At 29.3% G+C, this 27765-nt stretch overlaps 4 protein-coding genes across 9 annotated transcripts in view; 3 read left to right on the top strand and 1 right to left on the bottom strand.

Moving 5' to 3' along the window:
- The first annotated feature begins 32 nt into the window (after nt 1-32).
- On the top strand, nt 33-8225 carry LOC108751887 (tyrosine-protein phosphatase non-receptor type 4). Of its 4 annotated transcripts, XM_018492360.1 has the most exons (19): nt 33-147; nt 222-495; nt 826-935; nt 1894-2105; nt 2189-2317; nt 2467-2509; nt 2650-2817; nt 2927-3047; nt 3125-3212; nt 3285-3437; nt 3516-3748; nt 3830-3997; nt 5962-6139; nt 6239-6406; nt 6493-6668; nt 6754-6953; nt 7111-7454; nt 7579-7863; nt 7945-8225. In XM_018492360.1, exons 3-19 carry the CDS (start codon nt 920-922, stop codon nt 8026-8028), a joined length of 2766 nt encoding a protein of 921 aa, XP_018347862.1. In that variant the 5' UTR covers nt 33-147; nt 222-495; nt 826-919; the 3' UTR covers nt 8029-8225. The 4 variants fall into 4 exon arrangements, with proteins under 4 accessions (XP_018347862.1, XP_018347865.1, XP_018347863.1 ...); XM_018492363.1 differs by lacking the exon at nt 826-935; XM_018492361.1 differs by lacking the exons at nt 33-147; nt 222-495; nt 826-935 and having other exon boundaries at nt 1872-2105; nt 5986-6139.
- A 5013-nt stretch (nt 8226-13238) lies between these two features.
- LOC108751911 (calpain-7-like) lies at nt 13239-20235 on the bottom strand. Of its 3 annotated transcripts, XM_018492398.1 has the most exons (13): nt 20184-20235; nt 19692-19754; nt 19453-19616; nt 17591-17801; nt 17199-17521; nt 16939-17071; nt 15713-15903; nt 15366-15587; nt 14941-15185; nt 14457-14665; nt 14165-14373; nt 13480-13709; nt 13239-13403 (listed from the first exon to the last, which is right to left on the bottom strand). In XM_018492398.1, exons 2-13 carry the CDS (start codon nt 19747-19749, stop codon nt 13256-13258), a joined length of 2343 nt encoding a protein of 780 aa, XP_018347900.1. In that variant the 5' UTR covers nt 19750-19754; nt 20184-20235; the 3' UTR covers nt 13239-13255. The 3 variants fall into 3 exon arrangements, with proteins under 3 accessions (XP_018347900.1, XP_018347897.1, XP_018347898.1); XM_018492395.1 differs by lacking the exon at nt 20184-20235 and having other exon boundaries at nt 19692-20056; XM_018492396.1 differs by lacking the exon at nt 20184-20235 and having other exon boundaries at nt 17199-17515; nt 19692-19884.
- Nucleotides 20236-21010: 775 nt separating this feature from the next.
- LOC108751890 (zinc finger protein 665-like) lies at nt 21011-25255 on the top strand. The gene is made up of 4 exons (XM_018492366.1): nt 21011-21382; nt 22020-22335; nt 22591-23247; nt 23336-25255. Exons 2-4 carry the CDS (start codon nt 22093-22095, stop codon nt 25052-25054), a joined length of 2619 nt encoding a protein of 872 aa, XP_018347868.1. The 5' UTR covers nt 21011-21382; nt 22020-22092; the 3' UTR covers nt 25055-25255.
- Nucleotides 25256-27292: 2037 nt separating this feature from the next.
- Nucleotides 27293-27765, top strand: part of LOC108752018 (ADP-dependent glucokinase) — a 3825-nt gene continuing 3352 nt past the window's right edge. The window contains exon 1 of the mRNA XM_018492592.1: nt 27293-27765. This exon is cut by the window's right edge and continues 16 nt beyond it. Within this exon, the coding sequence (XP_018348094.1) occupies nt 27454-27765 (312 nt within the window). The 5' untranslated portion in view covers nt 27293-27453.

The raw sequence follows: 27765 nt of genomic DNA, 5'->3' as shown, positions 1-27765 counted from the left end.
CTCGCATATATATGCGCATATATTTTTGTAAGCCCTGTTCGCGGAATCGCGGAATGCTTTTATCCTTGATTGATTGAACGTCGTTGCCTCGTGCATACAATTACTCCGATTGCCAATCTCGCCGATCCGATCGTTTACCTTATAGAGGTATGTTGGTAAGAATTGATAAGAATGGAAGAAGCGGAGTCGGTGGAAAGTGGTAAATTAGAAATTGTCGGCAGAGCGTCATAAGAGGTTGCAATTTCGTGTGAGGAAATGTGTGATAACTGTTGCTTTGCCGCATCAATATGATATTACACATCCACTTGGAGTGGACTGTGCTTGGATCGGCACAATTATGAAAAGAAGTTTGTGCACGTTTCGCCCGAGAGTCCAATGCTATTCTGAGGGAAGTGCGGCTCCCGGGCTCGTATGTACGCTTGGAACAATTTATCGAATCCTGTGTACAGGGTTTTACAGCAATCGCAAGTAAAACGTGTCGCTCGTATCATGAATGTGAGTAAATTTATATTATATTTAGTGGGATTATAATTCGCCGTATCTCAAATCAAATTATGTGGAGTATTTTACTGTGACTATAATCGTATGTCTGGTTGAGGAATGATTTTGCATGTTGACAGTACAAAATATATTTCTTAATATCATTTATACACTGTTCCAATAATCTTATGTATGTATTTTTTAAATTTATAGTAATTATATGTAAATACGTGAATATATCTGTCAATATTAATGCACTAGTCTTGAAAAAATTTGCAGAATCCAATTGTATGATAGCAGTTAGTCACAATTTTACTCTCTCTTTTTTGTATAAACTATTTTCAGAACAGAATATTCCTGTACTCTACATTATTCTGGCAATTTGATTATGTAACTCGTGTTGGATTATTGACTTAAAATCTTGGTAAACTTGCTTTTAATGACATCTCTGGAATGTAATTATATTTTCGTATCTATTTGTTTGAAGTGTTAATTAACATAAATTATTTTTAACTTATAAAAAAGAAATGTATTAAATATATAACTTATGTTGATCCAAATATTGAAAACTTGTTTTTTAATGATATTTCTGAAATGTAACTATGTTTTCATATTTGTTTTTGAAGTACTAATTAACGCACAAGATTGTTTTGGTAAAAAAAATCTTTCTTTTTAGCTGTATTTTCTTATACTTTAATTATTACGTACATAGATTTATACAAAAATAGAAGAAAAAATAGAAGAAATGTAGACAAAAATGTATGTAGGAAATTTTATAAAAAATAATTTTTTAAACAGCTAAAAGACAGATTTTCCTTATGGTATATATTAACAAAATTTTTTATTTATTTATGTCTAAAAATATATTTATTAGTGAATAATTTAAATGCAAGCAGATACACCTTTACAACTCTTTATTTACAACTAATCAGTAAATTTTTATGAAATGATATATCTTATATACTTGTAAATGTATCACTGAAATATATATATGTAAAATTACTGAGTGCTGTTTTATTTATTTCAATTTAATTATATTGATACTAATTTCTAATCTTCAGTATAATTAAATGTTTGTATTACTTTGAAGCATGACAATTTTAACGTAATATTAATTTTCCTCTTTATATATATGTTTGTAAAATATATGAACAAATTATATTAATTTTATAAAATGAAAAGCTAAATATATACACACACATATATATATATATACATATATATATATATATATATGTATATGTATATATAGGATTCTTCACAAACTTTATATGTACTGATAAGAGGATATTAAATATAATAATTGTTAACAAATTATTATAAAAATTTTTTGTTAAAATATATTTGATAAATAATGCTATATTTGATTAAAAAAATATAATTGATATATAATGCTCCATTTACTTCTCAAAGGTGGCCAGAATAGCAGAGAGGTGGTATCGAGAAGGTGGTTGACACGCCTTCATATATTTGAAATGATTGAAAGTGTATCACGCAGAGCACTGAGTGGCTCCAGTGGGAGCTACCACGTACGTGGTGCTGAATTAGCAAGGAATCGCAGACTAAAATCTTTGTCAGCCACTGTTACTTTCCTAGATGATACACAGCATACATTTCAATTAGATGTAAGTCTATAATATTCTTTTATAGATGTAACAATTAAATGCAACAATAAAAATAAATATTAATAAATAAATGCATATTATAGAAACGAGCAAAAGGACAAGTTCTATTAGATTTGGTGTTTCAACATTTAGAACTTATTGAAAAAGATTATTTTGGTTTACAATATGCTGAAAATGGAGTTGGCACAACTATTCCTACATCTGATATAATGGTAACATATTTTAAAAAGAATTATTTTATTACATACCTGGTCTTTTTTAAAATATTATTTAAAATATATAAATTTTATATATTAGTGTAAATAAAATAGTGTAAATACAATTAAAAAATTATTAATCTTTAATATATAAATATTTCTAGAGGTGGCTGGATCCCTCTAAACCTGTGAAAAAGCAGATAAGAAGTAAGGGTAAAGATCCTATATCTTTAACAAAAAAAAATATATATATATATATATAATTATATGAAAATTAAATATATTTTTTGGTTAATTATCTACATGTGTTATATAGCAAATATATAATATATATGTGTTTGTTTTAGGTGGACATTTCTTTTTTAGAGTAAAATTTTATGTATCTGACCCTAGTAAACTACAAGAAGAATATACTAGATATCAGTTTTATTTACAAATACGTAGAGATATTCTTCAAGGGAAACTCCAATTATCCCCTAGTACAGCTTGTTTAATTGCTAGTTATACAGTTCAATGTAAGTATATTAAAAATAAGTGAAGTAAATTTAAATAATTTTAGTCTTGAAAAAATACGAATTAATAAAATGAGTTAATACATTAAATTTTTGTATATTGCATATATAGCGGAATTAGGAGATTATCATCCAGAGGAACATGGACCAGGATATCTTTCACAATTGCAATTGATACCTGGACAAACAGAAGAAATGGAAAAGAAGATATCAGAGCTACATAAACTGCATAAGTTTGTACATCTTTATATCTAATAAATCTTGTAATTTGCTTTAATATCACAAATGTATTCTTTTTTTTTATTCATAGGGGACAATTGCCAGCTGATGCAGAATTTAATTTTTTAGATCATGCGAAACGTTTAGATATGTATGGGGTGGAATTACATAAAGCAAGGGTATAGAATATATTAAATTTAAAAGTACTTTTTAAAAATAAAATTAACGTATATATTTTGTTTGTCTTTCAGGATTCAACAAATAAAGAAATACAGTTAGGTGTTACATCGATTGGTCTAGTTGTATTTCAGAATAGCATAAAAATCAATGTATTTTCATGGTCAAAAATAGTTAAAATCTCTTTTAAAAGAAAACAATTTTTTATACAACTTCGACGAGAACAAGTGAGTTTTATTATTCATTAATTTAATATGTATGATTTTTTTTTGTCACTTTTACGAATTAATTAATTTATGTTGCAGTCTGAAAATTACGACACGTTATTGGGTTTTAACATGCAAACTTATCGTAGTTCTAAAAATCTATGGAAAGCTTGTGTTGAGCACCATACCTTCTTTAGACTTCACAGCCCGAAAATGCGACCAAAACGATTTCCTCTTACTTTAAGTAGTAGATTTACATATTCAGGACGTACAGAATTTCAAACAGTTGAAGATGGAAAACACAGAGCACGTGTGGAAAGGACATTTATACGGTAATTATGACAATTTATAGTAGTTAAATTACAAAGTTAATATTTTGTAAGGATCTTTCTCAGAAAATTTTTAATATTTAGGTCACCTAGTAAAAAAATTGCTCATACTATTGCAACTGCATCTGTTACTGACGACAAAGGAAAATTGGCAATACCTGGGAGACCTCCACGATCTTATGATAATAAGGTTCAATCCCTCGGTGCTCGTGAACCTCGTCAAGCATGGGGTGAAGGAAATCCAAGTGACGAGTTAGTTACATATAATAATAATATTTATTTATAATATTGAAAAAAATATTCCACAGTTGCGCATAACTATAATTACTTTTCTTGTAACTATATATAAATAATCAGCAGGCAAGAAGATTAAGAAAACGATTAAAATTTTAATTATAAAATTTAAACATTAAGAAAGAAAGTGACAAATAAGTATAGTATGGTTGTTGCGTGATGAATAAAATAATACATAGCTAATTAGAAATAAAATTAAGTATAATTATTTAATCATTGTTTCTATTCTTCTTGGAGTCATCCTCAGCTAACAATTGGCGATTGAAATTAAGATGCTATTAACATCCTGTCATGTATGTAAACCTAAAGATGGAAGATTCTTGTTAAAATGTCATCAAAGACATGATTAAAAGGAACAATGTTAATGAACATATGCTCTACTGCAAGAAGAAGAAATTAATCTAAGAGACATTCCTTTCATATAGATTTAAAGTACAAATATTATCTTCATTATTTAATATTTTTAATACATTTGCGAAGCTTGATGCCATAAAAAGATAATTTACAATAAAAATTGTTTAAAAGAGTATTTTATTGATCTGAAATTTGTGGCAAATAAGGAATAGTAAATTGTGGCGTATTCTTTCTGGTCATTTTGTGTGTGTGTGTGTGTGTGTTTTGTTTGCGTAACTAATACTATATTTTATATTAAAGCCGAAAATTTTTCTTATTAACGTTTCTTATAATGAAACGTATGCTCACTAACATTATTCCAAGTCATGCAGCTATATATTTTTTATAACTTTTATCTAACTAAGATCTTCCACTTCTGAGAACAGGATGTTAATAGCGTTTTAATTTTAGTAGCTAAAACTGAGGATAACTCCAAGAAGTCGGAACTACGATTAAATGATTAGATTTTTATTTCTAATTAATTGTTTATTATTTCATCCGTGTATCAATTATCACGCCTTACTCATATTTGTCACTTTTCTTAATGTTTTAATATTGTTAGTACACACACACACACACACACACACACACACACACACACACACACACACACACACACACACACAAAATATGTGTATATATATATGTATAACTTATTTACAATATTTATATTGAAAACATTATTTTGTAACGTTTGCAATATTTTATGTTACATTAAGTTCGAACAGAATCATTTATATGAATACATTAATTAACAAAGAAATATTAATATTTTACGGATTTTGATCAGTTTTTGCGTGATTAGTCTGAGATACTAAAAAATAATCCCTGTAAAGCAGTAAATTGCACCTCTGCATATTTTTCGAGAAAATTGTGATTTTAGCTCACGACGAATGGCTTTCACCTGGGAGATAGTTAAAAAACAATTTTTATGGGTATATATTAGGTTCGAAAATTGACAGTTTTAGAAAAAATTGGCATTCTTTAATTTCAACCGAAGCTTAAAACACTTCGCGAATGGTTACCATTCATAAAGCAGTAGGAATTGGTGCAGATAGTACAATGTTACGGATGCTATACTCGAATGTTTATATATTCGTTCCCGTCGGAGATGTATTTTTCTGATTTTAAATAATTTTAAATATTTTATTTACGTTTAAATCAAGAGTAAAAAGATTTAAATGCGATTTGTCATCCTGATCTAAATTTACGATTTTCTTGAAAGATATACAGATGTGCAATTTACTGCTTTACTACAGGGATTATTCTCTTTGGTGTCCCAGAATAACAACGCAAAAGCTGATCAAAATCCGTGAAACACATATGTGAGTCTCTTCTTGTAAATAAGAGCAGAGCCAATTATTGTCAAAATTAGATGTTGAAATAATCTATATCTTAATATTATGATTTGTATTTTTGTGATTTATAATTGTTTTGGAATATGCAATTTTTTATGTTATGATTTATTAACTATATAATTGCGTTTATTTTTATTTAGCATTTTTAGTTTTATTTATCTCCTCTTATAGTGAGGGTGGTTTTTTATCTTTGAGGGAAGAAATAACAGGAAGCTATACACGAGGTGGAGCATTTTCACCAGCGTTAGGATCTCGAGTGTTCAGTTATGCAGACGATGATACAACTGCTGAAAGAAATATTTACGATTTGCCAGATTACAGCGAACCTACTAGTTCACCAGCTCCACAAGTACATATGTCTATCGAAAATATCTATATAATAGCTAACAAGTAAAAATAAAGATATTCAATAAATAATATTTATTAAATATATTTTCCTTTATTTTAGATATTAGAAGACGGTTTAGTAACCATATCTTTAACGCCAGATGAACAAGGTCGTTTTGGTTTTAATGTAAAAGGTGGATTAGATTTGGATATGCCAATCTTAGTATCACGAGTAGCACCAAATACACCCGCTGATCGTTGTTATCCAAAATTGAATGAAGGAGATCAAGTATTTAATTATTTAATCCATACTTTTATTCGTATCAATAGTCTATGTAATATTTCTTTCTCGTAAAATACAATTTCTTTTTACAGGTTGTTTATATCAATGGAATTGATGTGAGTGGTTTATTGCATGAACGCGTAGTAAATTTAATACGGCAATCACGCGATCGTGGATCTGGTGAACTTACTTTAACTGTTAGACCTAATGCTCTATATAATGCATTGGCTGGCACCGATGAGACGTCCGAAGAAGAACCGCCTTATAGGTATATAATTCCAAGTCAAAAATGTTTTTCTACATAATTCTGTATTGAACTGTGTTAAATCTAATTTATTATAATGAATGGTTAGGTATGTACCTGATGCGCCTCATGCAGCTATTGGATCTGATGCACTAGCTCAATCTATGTTACTGCTTGCGGACGGTCTAGCAAGTGGTGCTCTTATCGCGCAATATGAACAGTTATATAGAAAAAATCCGGAACTTACGTCACTTGAATCGAAAAAACCGGAAAATCAATCAAAAAATCGCTATCGGGATATTTCGCCGTGTAAGTTAAAGTTTTCTCTCTTTCTCTCTCTCTCTCTCTCTCTCTGTAACAAATAGAATTATATTAATTATATTAATAAGTTATTAAAAAACGATCCATTCAAGATAAAATAGCTATTGAACTATTGTTTATATATAATGTATATACATTTTTATAGATGATGTTACTCGAGTAATTTTGATGAGATCTGCGAATGGAGATTACATCAATGCCAATTACGTGAACATGGAAATACCAGGTTCAGGCATTATTAATAGGTATATTGCTACACAGGGTCCCTTGTCTTCCACCGTTGCCGACTTTTGGCAAATGGTTTTAGAAGCGGGTAGTACACTTGTCGTAATGCTCACAACCTTAGTTGAACGAGGTCGTGCAAAATGTCATCAATATTGGCCGGCATATAACGAGACTCTCACATTAAGAAATCTCACACTTACATCGACTGCAGAAAATGTCGAAGATACATTTATTTTTAGAGAATTCATACTTCGCGATGTTAATGTGAGTAAAGTTTCTCTCTGATATTATCACAATTTATTACACTACTTAGTACATACTATTTAGTATAAAATAATACTTGATAACATTATATAATGTATGTTTTTTTTCACATATTTCTTTGCAGACTGGAGAAGAAAGAGATATAACACATATGCAGTATTGCAGCTGGCCCGATCACGGAGTGCCTAGTGATTGGCGACAATTTACTATGTTTACAGAACGCGTTAGAGCAGCTCGTACTGGAATAGTCGAACCTGCGGTTGTGCATTGTTCTGCTGGAATAGGTCGAACTGGTGTATTAGTTTTAATGGAAACTGCATTGTGTCTAATTGAAGCTAATCAACCAGTGTATCCATTAGATATTGTACGCTCTATGAGAGATCAAAGAGCAATGATGATACAGAATGCTGTAAGTCTTATTTATTGTTACTACTTCATATCTATTTAGATAATATAATATACCGTTCTATTTATGTGATATTTCTTTCAGAGTCAATATAGATTTGTGTGTGAAGCAGTCCATAAAGCCTATAGCGAAGGAATAGCCAAGCCACTTCCAGAGTTTAGTAGATGAAAATAAAAATCCATATGGAGGGCAGCGTTTGTAATTATACCATTTCTTCTTTCACATCTTGCATCAAGCCTCATGCCATTAGAAAGTAGTTTTATATTTTGACAATAACGCGTATAATAATATATATTTAATATAGTATATCCTAATAAAAAAGAGCAGATATGTACTACGTAAAGTATAATCTCACTATACATAATGACGTCCATTTATTACTTCATTTATTACTGTAAAATTTCGATTTTTTTTTTATTTTCTTATACACAGAAGGTCTATTTAGTATTTTAGTGATTTATTTTATTTGTTTATGCAAAACACCATTTTGTACAAAATGTGATTATATTTTTTGTCGCGAGAGTATTAATCTTTTATAATAATTTAAAATATTTCTATAAGACACGTATTTATAGAAAGCCTCAAAAGAATAATATGTACTATGATATATTATTACTAAATTTGTAATATAAAAATAGATTTAATTATACAAATATAACAAAAATTGTAAGATATAGTATATATCTATAAAAATTTAATTATAGGTTAAATAAATCGTAATTAATTTAAAAACTAATATATATATCTGCATATATATATCGTCTATATATTATCCTTTTGAATATTGTATCTTATAGAAATATTTTAAATTTATTTTGCTATTAATTAACAAAAACTGCTATTACATATTATATAATACAAATATCTGCATATATTAACATTAATTTATTTGAATGATTTAAAATTTTGTTTTGCGAAAAGAAACGTTTATGCACTTTTTAAGTTTGATCATTAACTACATTGAAAAAATATTGAGATGAACAAAAGGAAAAATAATATTAATGCATAAATTAATATATTTACAAATTTGAAGTACAATTATGAAAATAATGGATAAAAAGTTTAGATACAATAACATAAATAAAAAAAGTATTTGCACGTGCTGTAAACAAAAAATATATATAAATAAATTTAATATACTAGATAGTTATCACGTCAACTGTCAATGAATTTAAATAATTTAAAGGTAATTTTCATATAACAAAAGTTTGATGATAAATAATTATAAAATATTGAAAATAAAAAAAAATATATCAATTGATGTCCTCGTGTCAAATTTACGCTGTGTATCGATTAACTCCAAATTCGTCAAGGAAATTATCATTAACAATTGACGCGGTAAAAGTTTTACGATTTTTGTAATTGCGGAACTTGGTCCATCCTACATAAAAAGTAATTATACAAAAATTATTTAAAGGCATAAGGCAAAGTATAATCTTCAATATTAGCAGCTTGCAGGCAAACTATAGCTATCTTATATACTTAAAGAATATGGTTGTCCGATATGAATCAAAAAGTTATGCAAAAGTTTTAAATTATCGGACGGCTTAATATCATACAAGAATAAGTTGAAATTTTTTGAGCTTGTTTTTATATGATATTAAACAGTTAATTTAAATATTTTAAAATTGTCATTTTAACTAAGAACTAAGAATTTTTTCACATTCTTTAAAAAAATATGTACATTGATCAAAATATATAATTGGTTTTTCTAGATAGATACAATAAGAATTATAATTCTCTTATTATTATTAAATGTTTATTGTAAATGTGGAACACTATATTATAGATATTTATGCGTTTTCACATATTTATTTTTCACACAAAATGAATCAGATCGATATATTACATACCAGAGAACGGAAGTAACACTTTACTTGTAACGCCGTTATCGTTACTTTTTTTTATAACGACTTGGCGTTACCTATTCTTTTTGGTAACTGTATCGGTAACGTATTTACATTTTTGTAACGGTAACGAATTTTATGGTTCTAGTTACTTTTATCGTTACTTTTTATGTTTTGAACCTATTTATGACATAATTTTTATATATTTATTTTTCCATCTTTGATCGGTATTCATCATTCATTATTACTTTGAGGTTGTTTTAAGTAATATCTTAAGATTCTAATACGGCTCTGTAATTGATTTATGACGTCTTAAGAATGCCATAAATAGATCATAAAACTGTATTAACATGAGAACAAACTTTAGTTACTAATCTTTAAGTTCGTCGGAAGTGATGTCATGTATTATAAAATTTATTGTGAAAAATATCACTTCAGCTGGATTGTGTTTCAAGATCGAAATTTTAATCGGTATGATTTGTAAACCTGAATATGTATATATATAAATTCACTCTGAAATATTATTATGTAACAAAGCTCTAGCTTGAACCGAGAAAGCATTTTTCATTATTTTTACATTATTGTTTATTGCTTTTATTAGTATTTAAACAAAAAATGTACAATTAAAATTTTTTAGACTGATCTTGTTTCAGCATTAAAAAAGTAACGGGAAAGTAACGAATTGTTACTTTCTTACGATAACGAGTAACGGTAACTCATTACTTTTAAAAAGTAACTTTCCATTCCCTGCTACATGCATATCTCCTTGTATGAAGCTTTCAAACTTCTAATTAATTTCACGAATGTCACAGATTCTTTTTAATATACTTATTGTGGATTCTTTAATAATATAATACCTCATCATATGTATTAACAACACCAGCATTTTATAATCTATTTTTGTATTAATACAAACTGGTACTACAATAAACATTATTAGAACAATGGTCTATAATCTTTCATGCATGGTCAAAAGAATACAAATTATCTGTCTCCAAAATACAATATATGGATAGTAATTTTTTTTTTCTATTTCAATCATTCTTTCTTTCTCTTTTACAAAAATTTCTATCAATTAAAATTGACTTATATTCTTTTTACAATGCATGAAAGAACGGAAAAATGGAGGATGTCTTGATTCTTAATCAATGTATATATCGATATATGTATGCTAAATCTACTTCGGCAAAACAAATCTAAGACTTATTTTAAGGAAAAATTATAAGGGACGCCACTAATCATAAAGTATGTACATATTAGAACACAAAATTATTGTGTGTATGTGTGTGTATATGTGTGTGAATTATCTTTTCTTGTTCATTTCGCGCGCGTAGTTCATCCTGCGATATTTTCATGATCTACATTTTATTATATATTGTATACAAAAACTAATGTGTATATAGGGTGGTCACACGTAAAGTGTGACAAACCAATAATTCAAAAGATGTAGAAGATACTGATATTGTAGACAAAATGGTATTAGAACGGTTTTGAAGGTGATATATTTCAAGTTGTTTTTTTTTAGGTGGAGGAGGAAGCGTCAAAAAGATATAAAGATCACCTCCATTTTATCAATAGAAACAAATTATATTTCATTTAAAAAAGTGAATAAATAACTTTCGTATTTTTTCGATACTTTTACGTAAAAAAAAAAAAAAAAAACGTGAAAATACATCTCCCTCGAAACCGTTTCACTTTTGTCTGAAACGATTTTCCACATAATGTCTTTTCCATATTTTTCAAGGCTCATACTTCACGTGGGTCCATCCTATACATATATATAAATCAAACATATACACACACAAACAATATAATTCAATTAGATTATTAATATATTAAAAGAATCTGATGCCATAAAAAAGTGCAAAGTGTGCGCATACATGGAAAAAGAATTTCCAATACACAGCAAAGAAAATAAAAGCAATTAAGTATGTGTAATGAATTTAATATTTACAGATGTACATCAAGATGATGCGTTATATATTTACCATGAAAATTTATTATTTAAGATATATAATTATACAAATGTCTGTGCAAACATATACGCAATTCTCTACTGAAATATTTTTTATCTCTGTGCAAATGAAAATATTTTTAATTAAATATATGTTACGTCAATGTCTACACTTTGCAATATATAACATAATACATTAAAATATTTTTCCAAAATTTATTCGATATATTGTGCATGTCGATTATATATAGAAATAAGTAATAAAATACTTTATCAATTTATTTTAGATACATTTACATACCGTAATCAGTCGAAATTTTAGACTGTAGTGCCTTGTACATATTCTCTCCCCAAACGCAGTCATGTTAAATACGAATTAAAACATTTGATTTGTGTTGCTTGTGTTGTAAAATTTTGCTTTCAGATATTAATAACATATTAACAATCATAAGTATAAATCTCACAAATCTTGATAGTAATAAAATTTATAGATGTCTAGTCTGATTCATACATACTTTTGAAATGTAAGATAAAACTCTATTATGAAAATAATCCTTTGTAAATTATTCTCTCCTGAATTCGTTTTTATAATTATTTGTAAATTATAAATAATTAACATATTTTTGAATTATGTAGATCAAGATATTTTTCAATGTTTTTTTTATAAAATCAAATGACGCTGTTTCATTAATTTTTTAATTGAGAAAAATTATTTTTGAATGAAAAGTCCGAACTCTAAGAAAATATTTTATTTAAATTTTAATTGAACAATAGTTATGAGAAAAATAACTCGAACAGCTAAATTAAACTTCTATTAACCCTAGAACGTTATCGATTCGTAAATTTTATGAACAAGTCATAGCATTAAACGATATCTTCATATCAAGAGATATTTGATTAGATCAAGAGGTTCAATTTGCAATGTCAAAAGGATAAGTAAAGACGAATGTTTAAAAATTCAATCAGTATTATGATAAATGATATCAATTTTTAAGCAATTTTTTGTTATTTATATAGATAAATTTTACTTAAGAATACTATTCCAAAACAAAATATAAGTATTCAGTTGTATATGTAAAGCAACAATAAAAATGATTTTAATAATCAATTTATTATTTTGTTTAGGTCAAATAATTAAAAAAACGAGCAATATTATTAGATAGATAAAAATTTTTTACAATTAAATTTATTAAATTACATATACATGTTCGAAACTCTGAATTATATACTTTCATATCATTTTATGATTGAATTTTATATGCTCATTTTTTCTTTCAAGTTAATAATTATAATTATGTTTATAAACGTTTAAATTATACAAATTTTATCATTGAAAGTGTAAAATAGAAAAGTGTAATATAAAAAAATTTTGTGTTACATTAAAAAAAAATGGCGTACTTCCTTATACATAAAATTTACGTATAGAAATTCTATATTACTCAGAATCGATAGCATTCTAGCGTTAAGACAAATTACGAAAAAAGTTGAGTAAAAAAAGATTCCATGCGAAGCAAACGCTGATAAGTTAATATATGCACATATATACAATATAATATTACATATACAAGCAGTTAAAATTCAACAATTTATAAATTTAATTTGTTAGAAGTTGTAGTTGCAAGTTACAAGAAGATTTACAAATTAAAAAGAATGGTCCCTCTTGACCAGGTACATATGTTGAAGGTATAACATGGTATGTTCCCGCGGGTACATCTTCCAGTTCTAAATAAACAAATCCAGATCTGTAAATAAAAATCAATGGTAAAAAGTATAAGAATGTCATTTATACAGATGAAACAATCCAGATAAGATACACACCGAAATGGCCCAGAACTTTTTGTTTTAAATGCAGCTACGGCATTTATATCTTTTAGTATGACGGTATTAATGTCAAAACCTATTTGATATTGTTTAGGTCCTTTCAAAATAATTAATAAGTAATTATTGTTATTTGCACTTTCAAGTATTATTTGATATCGTGGATTATTTACATAAGTAGGATGATTACCACATCCTCCTGCTGTAATGTTGTTCCATTGACCTGTAATCTATGAAAAAAATCATTTGTTAATATATAGAATGTCCCAAAAGATTTGCGACTCAAAAGACTATAGCAAAAAAATTCTCGAAAAATTAAATAAAAAAATTATTTTAAAATTTTTATTTTAGGCGGATAATTGTTTAGATAATAAGAATTTAAATATGACCAGTTACAGACGATGGTTACTTTCACGAATTTCAGTGCGTTCTCACTAATACAAGTGATTATCTGAAATATAGTCTGTAATTGATTATATTAAAAACTTTATATCTCAAAAAATATTGCTTAAATTAAAAATTGTTTTTACTTATAAATAAATTTTTATTTAATTTTTTGAAAATTTTCTTGCTATAATATTTTGAGTCATAAATTTTGGGATACCCTGTATAATTAAAAACAATCTAAAAAATGATCCAGAAAGAATATAGAGAAATATTCATTTATTGTATTTAAATAATATACCTCTTTTTCATATTTATAAGGTTGAGGTATTTTCCGTAATATAAATGGACATGTTCCATATGCACGAAGCGTATAATAGATAGTATTTGTTTTCTCATATTGAGATATGACTAAAGTATATTTTGCATCACTTTGATCTCCGAGTTTTATTTTACACAAATAATGTGGGCTATTTATTCTCACACCATCGATGTACGGTGGTGGATCATCTAAACAATTTTGATAAGATATATTTATTATTAATTAGTTAAAAATAAATAATATAAAATTAAATAATTTTGTATACACTTACGTGGATAATATACTCTTTTTCCATCATTACGATAAATTAAAACTGTAATATATTCTTGATTTTGCCGAAAATCTGCTATATCTGTAATATGCCTTGTAAGAAGTATCCAGATAGCACCAGATCCTTTAGTTTGAATTTCTAACGAGAATTGTGGATTGTCACCAATATTGTATGCGTCTCTCACAGGTCCAATACCAGCTTTCCACATTCTGTAATAAAATGGAATTACTTTGTGTGAACATATCATGCTATAGTATACGAAAAGAAAAGGCATTCTCATAATACAATACTATGGACTTTTATATATACTACTAGACTACTAACTCATATAGATGTATCTTTCTTCATCTTACAGGCGCATCTCTCGCTGCCGACGTACATTAAGAATTAAAATTACTTTTTCAAAAGAGTTAGCAGTCTAATAATATAGATATAAGTCTGTGCATAATACACATAATATAGATGTAAGAGAAGAGTTACATACTGATGTATGCAATAAGTATAATGAAATAATCCTGGATTCCAGTTTAAATAAAATACGTCAAAGAAACGACATATACTGTCATAATCAATCCAAAAAACACCGTTATCAAATACCGAAGCAGATTCTGGATCATAGTTCAATGTCTCCTTCAAATCCTGAGTCCAATGTTTTATGTCAAGTTCAGAATAATTGCCTCTCCATCGCAAATTGGACCATGGATTTTTCAATTGTAGTAATCTTTCTCCCTATATGTGTATTAATACAATTTAAGTTAAATACTTCATATTTTAAATGAATACAAAACGTAAATAATGTGCTCTCTCTCTCTCTCTCTCTCTCTCTCTTATGAAACAGAAAATCTTACTTACATTTATATTGTTAAAATACATTAAAAAAAATATTAAATGTTCTTTTACTTTGCTTACATTAATCTTTCTCACATCAAGAACAGCATATGCATGACTTGGTACAAGACCAGTACGATCTGCGTCCAAATCTGATAACTCTCCTGTAGCTACAGTGACCAAAACATCTCCCTTGTGAAGCCGTAATAATAATACATCAAATAAATTATCTTTATTAAAATCTATTTCATTTGTCGCCCATCTTTCGGGTATCCAGCCAGTTAAAGCATGTAAATCTATATTCTGTAATGATATATATATATTACAGAATTACAATAATGATAAATATATTTAAAAAATAGAAGATTAATGAAATAAATTATAGAAGAATTAGTAATTTAATGTTGTCGCAGATAATCCAAACTTACACTATTTGATCCAGGAAAATTATAACCACCCATTACTTTCATATAAGCCTTCTCGAGTAAAGAAATCCATAGCTCTCCACGATTGCTAGAGTAGGAACAGAGTAATTGGTTGTATCGGCTTACAGGCAGAAGATCATCTATTATTACTTTACGTGGAATGCCATTGATGTGTAGTTTCACCATGTATTTTCCTAATATTATATGTTCATCATTTCTAATATATGATAAATATTAAAGTATACATACATCTTTTATGTAAGATAAATTCTTAGAAGCCATTCAAAAAATACGTTTATTTAGAAAGAGGAGGGGGGAGAGAGTAATTGAACATAAGTAAACAAAAGGAAGAAGGGAGGTTGAAAGAAACGCGAACGTTTGATATTGTACTGCTGTTTATTCATTCACACAATATATACCCATGCGATTGAATAGATTCTAAAGATGCGTTCCACTTAATACTTGCAAAGCTTATGAAATCATTTTATCTTTGTTATTTATCAAATATTATGAACAAGGACAAATAATGCTCGCAAGCATTGCGAGTATCAAATAGAACGCACCTTTAGAGTGCAAGGATAAATGATGCTTTGAAACACAATAAACGCAAAAAGGAACATATCCTTTAATTATCATAATATTTTTGTTATCGGCAGTGCTCATGTTTTTTATTATTAATGGCCTTTCTTTTTTATTAAAAAAGGGGGACTCTCTCTTCATTTTGTACATTCACTTTAGGAAGGATCATGGTTTTCTGTTATTAAGGGTCGGTTGTTCCACCTTTTGGTAAATTTTATCTATTAAGTAAATCTGGCAATCCGCGCATGATTAGGTAATCTTACTACTTACCCAACAGGTAAAATTTACTAAAATATGGAACAACTTAAATATTACAAAGGAGGAAGGAGAGGATCAAAAATTCACAATTTTAACGTACGTATTTCTTAAATGATTCCTTATGTAAAAAATGACTGTGCTGTTCAAATATATCTTTCAAAAATATAATTTTAATTTAAAGAGAACCATTAAATATGTAGAATGTTTAAAATTGCATTTCTCTTATTAAGAAGCCAATCATAAACAAAAATATAATTATCAAAGTGCTCATACAGAATGTATCTCTTCCATGTAACTTAATGTTAACATTTCTTATGTAGTGTATTATAGAATATATAATTTTATAATAACACTTTTATATATAAAAAAGCTAATTAAAATTAAATAATTACCAAATGGGTTATACATGGGTTCCTTGCATTTATTTTTGGGGTAAATAATGGATGTTATAAGTCTTCGTCCAAATTTTTTTTCATATTGTGCACTCACAGCTAGAGACGCAACAAATGAACAATCAGAAACTACCTAAAATACAAAAAATCAATTAAATATTATTCAAGTGCTATAGAGTCATTAGTCTCTAAGTTGCATTGTCTCTAAATTTGATAAACTAATAATATAAGATGTTTTTAATATGTTATACATTACTAACAGTCTGTTTTATGCTAAAATAATCAACATGATGACCAATGACCATCTTAGGATCAGAATATAATTCTTCTGGTCGTCGCCAGCCAACGAAATCGGGCTTTTGCTTTGGTGCCAGCTCTAATAATCCGTCTTTATCAGTGAATGGAAAAGCATATTGAAATTTTTCAGCAAGATCGATATTCATAAATGGTACAAATTCGTTATCATTTATATGAGAGCCATATAACAGCACTTTCTTTTCTTCTTCAGTATAATTAGTACTACCACCAGTTACTTTGAGATGTCCACTGCTTCCCCGGTGAAATGAGGATCTAGCATCTTTTGCTGAAATTTATTCAACTAATAAATACATTACAGCACCTTATTTTCTGCTTTTATATATATTTTTTTTACCTGGAGCAGCTGATGGCGCATTCACTGGTTGTTGTGATTGTATTGACTGTTCAGTATCTGGAAAACTGCTTTCTGGTACAGATGGTAATTTAGCAAGACTTTTCATTATACCATCTGCAGTAATTTTGATTCCTTTCAAAGATTCTGCCCGTTCAACAGCAACTCTAACAAGACTTGTTAACTTTGCTTTTACTTCTGTGTCAGCAGTTTTCTGTACAATATATCATATAGATTAAATTAAACAAATTTAACAAAAGTGTAATATGTTATTATACTGGACGTTTCAGACCACCTGTACATTCCTTTTATTTTCGCAAGATAAGGTCCAATCGTAAAAGTGTTCAGACAAAAATTGTAGGGTTTAAAGAGATCTATTTAGTGATCTTTTCAGTTTAGATGGCGTTGTCAAGGTCAGGTCAAGGTCACATTAATTTTTTTTTTAATGGATTACTTACGATTGGATCTTATTCTGCGAAGATAAAAGGGGTGATCTGAAATACTCATTTAATAGTAAGAATTGTATTAGATGAATAACAAAGAATATAAATATCACTTAAAGTTGCACAGCAAAATAATTTAATTACAAAAACGACTAAATAAACAAGCATACAATAATGTTTATTAATTATTGTTTAATTTTAGGATAACATCAATAATCTATAGACGTTTCAACCGAAACCATTAAGATGGAGATGGTTTACCATCACCATCAGATAAAATTACATTGGAATATTTGACATGGAATTGTTTTATGCATCAGTATTTTGTGTTAAGTAGAACAGACTCATTTAATTTATATTGAAGAAAACTTTGTGAGTCAAAACGTCTATAGATTATAGATATGTTACCCTAAGATTAAACAATAATTAATAAATATCATTGTATGCTCGTTTATTTGATCATTTTTGTAATTAAATTGTATTAGATTGTTGTATAATTTCTGTCGTATTTTCGAATACAGTTTAAATCACCATTGCAAAGTTTATTTATAGACATATTCAATAAAACAAAGTTTTAGCTTTAAAAATCTGTTTTTTAAATGCAGTATAATAATTTTTAAAGAAATAATGAGCAATCAAAGTCAAAATGCTTCTTTTTTTTAATCAGTAATAACTCAGCAATAAAAAATCTTAAAATAATTACAAAAAATAATTTTGAAAGGAAGGCTTCAAACTTTCATGTTAGAAAGTCCAAAATTTTTGCAAATTTTTTTGAGCACGTGAAAAGCCCACAAAGTTAAAAAAAATTTCCTATTTATTCAGCTCATAGTTTTCTACATATAAAAATTATCAAAGTCACAGATACTCAAAAACCATAATAACTCTTCAAAAGCAGAGATTTTAAACTTTAAAACTATTTTTTAAATTTAAATTTCGTTCAGTTTTAACATATTCAAGACGGATGTACTTTCTGTTTGGTGGAGGTGTTCAGCGGATGTTTAACCATACAGAAAATAAACAGAAGATAATACGTTAAACGCGGTAGAGATGTTGTTTCACTTTTTTTGTAAACTATCGAGAGGAAAGATAAGCGGATGGAGAATGATAAATAAAGTCGTAACTTTTTGTAATACATATTATATAAAGACCTCATTTATGTTTAGAAAGTTTCAATAAAATACACTAAGAAAGTCTATTTTTTATGTCGTAATTACAGTTTTGTAAGCATATTTTTTATGTTATATAAATTAAGTCTATTTTTTAGATTTGATACAGTCGATCTACAGGCTCTGACGCTGGCTAAACGGAAAGTTTGGTGCCGGTCTCTGACCAATACCATCTCGAATGTATTAACAAAGTTACAACTGCTATTAATGGTAATACAAAAATACGATAGAAATTATGCAATAACCTTATACTTACTGCACTAAGACCAAATTCAGCAGCATCAGTATATAACTTTATCGCAATGTCTTTTAAACCTGCTTCATCCGCGTCTAATGCTTGATTCATGAGAAATTTACATTTCTTTAATTCAGACTGGTGTAAAGGTTCTGGCTTATGACAATTTTGTTCCTCTTCGCGAACTAAAAGTTTCAAAAATATTTTTTTGTTAAAAATTTATAATTATGTTTATAGAAAATTTCATGATGCACACTTACCAAGACGTTGTAGCAATGAAATTCTCTCACAATACTCTGCAAGCTTATCTTCATACATGCCACCTGAATGTAATTTAGTAAGAAGTTTAATAGCAATGTCATAATAATATAGGGCCTGTTGATATTGACCATTACTATCAAACTGCACTGCTCTACGAGCAGCAAGTCGTGCATCATCTAAGGTTTGCGCCATTTTAATGAACAACAAAAAAAATCCAGAATCCAGATTTATTCAACGGTAAATTGTTTTGTTCTTCTTTAAACTTGTTTAAACTTATGAATAGAGATTTTTGACCCATTATAAAGGGTTATATGCACAGTATCATGCGATAATTGCATAGTTTAATATGTACAAACTCATAATAAAAAATATATCAATCGACGCGTTTTTTCGTGAAATGAACGAATCTGACAAAAAAAAGTGTCTACTCCGAGTGAATCAAGATATTAATCGTTGAAGTTAACGACTATCGAGGTTATCAAATATATTACTTTGGCTACGTTCAGCATTTTCAACAGACAACAGTCTGGATCCTCATACGGATAATATCGCTTTGACACTGAACGCTGATTGGTGAAAAACGGATGGATAAATTTTACCCTCACAACCAAACCTTTTTACCAATCAGCGCTCTGTGTCAAAGCGCTGTTGTCTATATGAAGATACGGGCTTATTATTCATCCAATAGGTCTGTTTTCTGTGACTGAACTAGTGTACACTTTTGGAACTTAAAGTGAGATAGATATACGTTTTGTAGCGGATTGCTACATATAATGAATGTAATTGATGGTACACGGATTCACAAGTAATAATGTTCGTTCATTAGCACATACAATGTCTAATCGCGACAATGTAATATAACGATGTCGTGTAGAAGGACGTGTTAAAGACTAAATAATGATGAGAATGTATCTAGATGGGCAATTGAGTATAGTGTTCGTGAGAGCGCGTCATCTGATCGCGAAGTATGTCTAAATGAGTATAAGGCATGAAGTATAACTAAGAGAGTGTGAGAATGTATATGTGTGTATATAGAAGTGCTCCACAATTTGGCGCTGAAAAGAGAGAAAGTGCAGATGCTGAGTGTAAAAAGTGTAAGCAAGTCGAATAAACCTAATTATAACCTTTGCCGATTCGTTTGCTACACATGTATGTGTATTATACATACATATACGTAATTACAGTTTTTCATACATTTCATATGCACTATGCGAGCACATACGATATTTCAAGAATCCAGGTTCAGGTTAGGAAATCTGTCACAGCCACTGATTCTGAATTAGCTCTAACCCTAGTTCTACAATGAGTACAGGTATCGGTAATCTACAATCAGTGAAGAAGCGAGTTTAAAGAATAGTCGTCGGTCAGTTGACCAACAGCTGACTTCTAAGCACTTCTAAAGTCTAAAGGCAAAAATGGACATTGGAGTTGGTGCGCTGGTATAAGTTACATGAAAAAAACCGGGAAGATTAGAGATGACCGCTCTTAGGTTTCTTTCCGATTAAAGCAAAGCAAGATGCACGAGAGGATACGGACAATTTAATGTGATATATAAATCTCGATTGAGTAATTTTTTTCAAATAAACAGTAACTGGAAATTGATGCAAGTCAAATGTATGTGACGTTATAGGTTAATTTTTCAATCGAGAAGTGATTGTATGTCCCATTATGCCGGCTTGATTTTTGACATGTAAGATTATATAGATAATACGTAAAGGAGTAACAGTTTCGAATTAATATTTATAAGGTCCAATTTTTCATTATCTGGTTAATATATCTTAGCCTGATATTTCACCCAATAGGCTTCACTCATGACATCTCATAGATTACTTTCCATTTAGTGACAAAATTTGACACAAACATTCTTCTATCTTTCTTGACATTCAAAAAGTAATAAAGACAGGATGATACTTGTGTTGATTTGTGTCAATTTGCATCATCAAATGGAAAGCCTCCATTAATAAAGCCTATTAGATAAAATATCAGATTAAACCACAAATTAATAAGAAAATGAAAAACTAAGCCATAATAAAAATAACCATTATGAAGTAAATTAGTATTAATTTTCTCAGTGACCTAGTTTCCACCAAGGGTTTAAACCAGATCAGAATGTAAGAACCAACCAACTGCAGTCGAGTATTCTCCTATTAGTCGAATGACAGAGGAATGCTCGATTGTAGTTGGTTGGTTCTTACATTCTGATTCGGTTTAAACGCTTGGTAGAAACTAGGCCACTATCTATTTATTTTTTTGTAATGAAAAAATTTTTATAAAGACTTTTCTTTTTCACTTAATAACTGTATAATAAAACTGTTGATTAATTACAGGAAATGTAGAGAAAGCAGAGGAACAATTCTTTCATTTCTATACAGTATTAAGTACAACATATGATAAATAATAATGAACAAAGAAATGCCGTTAAGTGTGGAATGGATACCACAAAATACATATATGCACAATTCTTTCGATCACTTGCTGCCGGAAGATAGAAATCAGGACTTCTTAATCATAAAGCAAGAAGCAGAGTTTTTTCAAAGTACTCTGAATTCACAGCAATCTGCGCAAAACAAAATCATGCATCTGCAAGTTTTGTCTAAAGAGAATAAGGAAATCAAACAACAGAATAGTTATTTAGATTCAACAGTAAGTTTTAATTTTACTTTACCCAATAAATAAATTATAACATTTAAATCTTTCTGTATGACTTATCTTATATCTAATTTATAAGTACATGCAATAAAATTATTATTATTATTATTATTAAATACTACAATAGTATTGAGATTAGACATTTAATTTAAGAATAGATATTATTATCTTACATGATATATAATTTAAAATATTTTATGTACTAAAAATCTAATTAAAACTATTCTATATATTTTGTACTGTTTTCAGCCCTGTCAAATAGATTCTTTAAATCAACTATCTAAAAGATTGAGTGATGATTCAGAGAAATTGTATAATAAAGGTCGCATTGATGTAATAGAGATGACAGTTGATTCAACATTGAATTATAAATATTTTTTCGTTTATGAAGATCAATTTTCCAAATTTGTTGTATTAAAAGCTCTCTGTAGCAATACAGCTAAAGAAGTCGCGGCGAATCTGTTAGATGTATTGGGGATCATAGGGCCACCACAAGTATTACAGAGCGGCAATGGACGTATATTTGCTGAACAAGTTGTATGTGAACTACGTTCGATGTGGAATGATTTATTCATATTGCATGGGGACACGTCTAAGTGCGAAGTTAGCTACAGGGATTTTAAGAGCTCGCTTGAATCTTGGATGAAAAAAAATCCAACTAGAACCTGGTGCGAGGGACTGAACTTCATACAGATTGTTCATAACACTACGTATCGCTATCAGAACGGCAGAGTTCCATATGACGTATTGTTTAGACAAAATGCGCGCAAGAATTTTCAAGGTATAGAAAAAGATACGGAAAATCTGACAACAGAAGAAGAATGGATTAAACATTTGTCGAATAAGATGGATGGAGATGAGGCTGCAATGATGGAAGACACACAGAGTACATCAAACAATATCAATGTAATAATGCAATATAATGTACAATGTTGTATCTCAATATTATAAATGTAACATAATGATTGAAATTATTCTATTTCGAATGTTTCAGCAATACGAAGAAAACGAAAATATACGAGATACACAGAGTCAAAATACACTTTCAAAAACCGACAATGCAAATATTCTTAGTTGCGTTATCGTGAAGAATGATGATCTAAATAATATACACACGATGGATTCAACATCTACAGATAAAATAGTCGTGAAGAATGAATCAAAAGACAACGAAGATACTCAATCCCTCAAATGCGAGTACTGTCAAAAGCAATACATGAAAATAGGGCATTTGAAAAATCACATAAGAATTCACAAAGCGAAACAGGTTCTCCATTGTAAGCTGTGCAATAAAACGTTTAGCGTTCTGAGATTGTTCGAGAAGCATATGAAGCAATCACATGGAAAAGATAAAGCTGATGAAGAAAGAGAGATACCAGTCAGAAAAACAAGAAACATTGCTAATACAAGATCTATGATTCAACTAACACAAGAAACATCCGATTTCAAAATAATGAATGAAAATTGTGATTTGTCGCTTGACACGAGAGAATCCTTTGGCAAAAACAATAAGAGCTCCAACCAAACCGGCAGACGGAAACTGCCCGCGGAGAATCGTGTATCAAAGACACAACCTCTAAAGTGTACGTTTTGTAAGCAAAAATTCAGTTTTCCAAGCGTGCTAGAAAGACATATGCGATCTCACACAAATGAACGACCGTATGAGTGCGAAGTATGCAAAAAGAGTTTTAAGCAATTGGGTCATCTCAGTCAACACTCACTGACCCATCATGACTATCGTTCATTCCAGTGCACAGTATGTAGCATAAAGTTTGACTCGCTGGATTTGCTGAAGCAACATACACCCTCGCATAAAGGCGACGCCACGACAACAACATCAAAGATACGCGACGTCTATCGTCTGTTTGAATGTGATATCTGCAAAAAGGTATTCACAATGAAGAGCGTGCTAGAGCGACACATATTCACACACACGCAGGAACGTCATTATGACTGTAAGATATGCGGCAAGCGATTCAAGCAAGCTGGTCATGTCAAGTCACACATGTTGGTGCACACTGGAGAGCGTCGTTTTCAGTGCACCATATGTTCAAAACGTTTCAGTCTGTCGAACTCGTTGAAGAAGCACATGTATGTGCACAATGGTGAAAAGCCGTATCAGTGCGATGTTTGCGGTGCACGTTTCCTTGAGAAGCGCAACCTTAACGGCCATTTGCTGACGCACACCAACGAGCGTCCGTACTGCTGCAAGATCTGTGGTAAACGATACACTCTGGCAGACACTTTGCGTCGTCACGTCAGTGCCGCGCATGAAGATGGTCGTACATATCAGTGCGAGATTTGTGCCAAGATGTTCAAGCAATTGGCACATCTGTCGGTGCACAAAAAGGTACATAACGACGAACGACCCTTTCAATGTCATTTATGCGAAAAAAATTTCAAGCATAAGAATGTACTCAAGTCGCACCTGGCGATCCATGCGAATGTACGACCATTTGAGTGTGACGTGTGCAAGGCGACATTTGTCAGGAAGACGAATCTGCAAACGCACATCTCGTCAGCGCACATGAACGAGCGTCCGTATACCTGCACCATCTGCGGCAAGCGCTTCAAACAGATTAGTCATCTAAACGGCCACGTGGTAGTGCATAGCAATTTGATGCCTTACAAGTGCGATTACTGTGATCGCCGGTGTAATCGATTAGATAATTTGAAAAAGCATATGCGCCTCCATATGAAAAATAAGGAATAAAAGAAATATGACTCTTGGCGAATTAATATCTTGTTTTTTGAGACAAGATATTAATACATCTGAACGGAATAGCGCTAATAAAAAAATTACTAACTACAGCAATCGGCATGGATGAATATTATTGCGTCAGATTTTTTAAATGTATAACTCAATCTGTCTTTCTTCTGAATGACTGATATATATGTAGATACTAATATTAAATACGAAACAGTATAAGTATAATTATTTTTGTTTTGCCAAATTACTAATTCTATATAAATTCCTGATAAAGCGAAACAGGTTCTTCATTGCAAGCTGTGCAATAAAACATTTAGCGTTCTGAGAAACATATGAATCACATGGAAAAGATAAGGCTGATGAAGAAAGAAAGATATCAGTCAGAAGAAGAAGAAACATTGCTAACACAAGATAAAGTTATATACAAGGTATATTAGATCACCCGTACGACCCTTTTTTCTCAGAAATGGATAGTGACTGGAAATTGCGGAAAAAGAAGGTTGTTAAATAGAGGCCGATTTTTTAAATAAAAAGTTCGCAATAGGGAACACATTGAAAATTGAACATAAACATTATATATTTGAACAATTCAATATTCTTACTTACTTTTCAAAGTGTTCCTCAAGCCACAAACTTTAATAATTTTATCATATTCAGGAGATCAAAATCTATAAAAAATCAGCCTCTTTTCAACATCCTCCTTTTTTCCGCAATTTCCGACCACTATTTTTTTATTAACATTATCGAATTTAGGAAGTCAAAACAAAGAACAAAATCGCTATTTCTTTTACTTACATCTTTATGGACAAAAATCGGTCTCTTTTTAATATATCCTCCTTTTTATTATCAATCTATCTAAAACACTTAATGGCGGCATTTTGGTTTTTTTGAAAATTATATTGAAAATAGGATAAACCTGAATCAAATATGAAATTTTTAATAAAGACATAGATCGAGTAGACTATCGTATGGATTTTCCAAAAATAAATAATTTTTTAACTTTTTTTTATCATTCATATAATTTACGAGAAAAATAAGGAAATGTTATAGATTTCGAGTCACCCATTTATTCACTAAACATCAAAAGTTTTATCAGGGATTTAAATTAAAATTTTTAAGCTCAAATCCTATATAATGAATTTAGATGGTATTTAAGTTTTTAGAAATGAAGTTAGAAATTAGAAAAACTAATTTATATAATAGCACATTTAATTTACTTTAAATTTTTTATTTAAACTCAGATGAGTAAGATTAAATATGTCTGTTGAAATAAAACATTCTTAAATAAAAAAGTTTTTAAAATCTTTTATTGTTAACAAAAAATATCATTTCTTATTAATTCTTGTCTAAAAGATAGGCTTAATTTGGTAATGAAAATTTTTTCGTCAACTTCTGATTATTATCTATTTCCGAAAAAAAAGCATAGTACGAATGACCTGAATATACCTTTTGTAAATAAGATCTCAGAGATAATTGAACGATTGCATTAATTACGGATAAATCATAGAATATTGTACATAATATTTTCTCTTTTACATATTTGTTGCTCTTCCAATCTGATCCAAATATCACAAGAGATATTTATATCATAATTTATATTTGAATATCGTTTTATTTTAATTATATTTATATGTAATTATTGCAATTTTCTATGCGTAGAGAATATAAGTATTTCTGTATAGTATAAGTATTTTAATATTTTTTAAGCATTTTTTTATGTGTAATATATTGCGCAATATATAAATATAACATTTTTTTTCTGTGCAGATTATAGAATGCTGATTGATTCCTAGCAATAAGTTTTTAAATTTTATACTTATTGTAAGTAAATTTTTATGATGTAAACTATTTTTTACATATTGCATGTATTTATACAGACAAATATTTATAAGTCATCTTTTTCTAAATAAGTCAATAAACTTACATCATAATCATTATATAAAAACATTTTTGTGCAAAGAAAATATTTTCAATTGATATATTATCACGTAAGATTTATATCAAAGCTATTGCTCAATAAATTATTTAAAAATGTCAAAACTTTAAAAAACTTTGTCTTAACTTTCCATTTAAAAAAATACACACACACACACATATATATATATATATATATATATATATATATAAAACTGAATGAATCTTATTGAATCTTATTTATAATAATTATGGTATATAAATATTTAATTTAGATACGATATGTCTTATCGGAGGAAAAACATCGCGCACAAATAGCGAGACAATCGATGATGCTTTTTGTACACGTATGCATATTTCGCGGTCAATTGTGTGGCATTTGCGCGTTTAACGTTTCATCTGGGAGGGAGGGAGCTAGGACAGGTTGGGGAACGGAAAGTACGAGAAAAGGTTAGGATTCAGAAACATTCCTCGCATTGATTGTAGCAATGGGGTATAAGAGAAGGTTAGGATTCGGGACGTTCCTCACCGTGTTGATCGTGCTGGCAGCGATCTATTATCGTAATACCGACGACATCCTACAAAAACGATTGCTGATCCTGTTACATGGCCTCGAGACACTTGAAAACAAGTATGTCATCACCAGAAGACCAAAAGTCGCCATAGGTTATGGCGTGTGCACCGATGTCTTCATTGATGCGAAACATCTGCTAAGATATTCGGATGAAATCGGTCGACCTGAACACTTCGACGAGATCAACACCGAGCTCGAACTACTCAAAAGCTTCGCTTATTATTTT

The sequence above is a fragment of the Trachymyrmex septentrionalis genome, unplaced genomic scaffold, assembly GCF_001594115.1.
Source record: "Trachymyrmex septentrionalis isolate Tsep2-gDNA-1 unplaced genomic scaffold, Tsep1.0 scaffold53, whole genome shotgun sequence".
Lineage (NCBI taxonomy): Eukaryota > Metazoa > Arthropoda > Insecta > Hymenoptera > Formicidae > Trachymyrmex > Trachymyrmex septentrionalis.
Note: the sequence above shows the minus strand (reverse complement) of the source record. Positions and strands in the feature narration are given on the sequence as shown.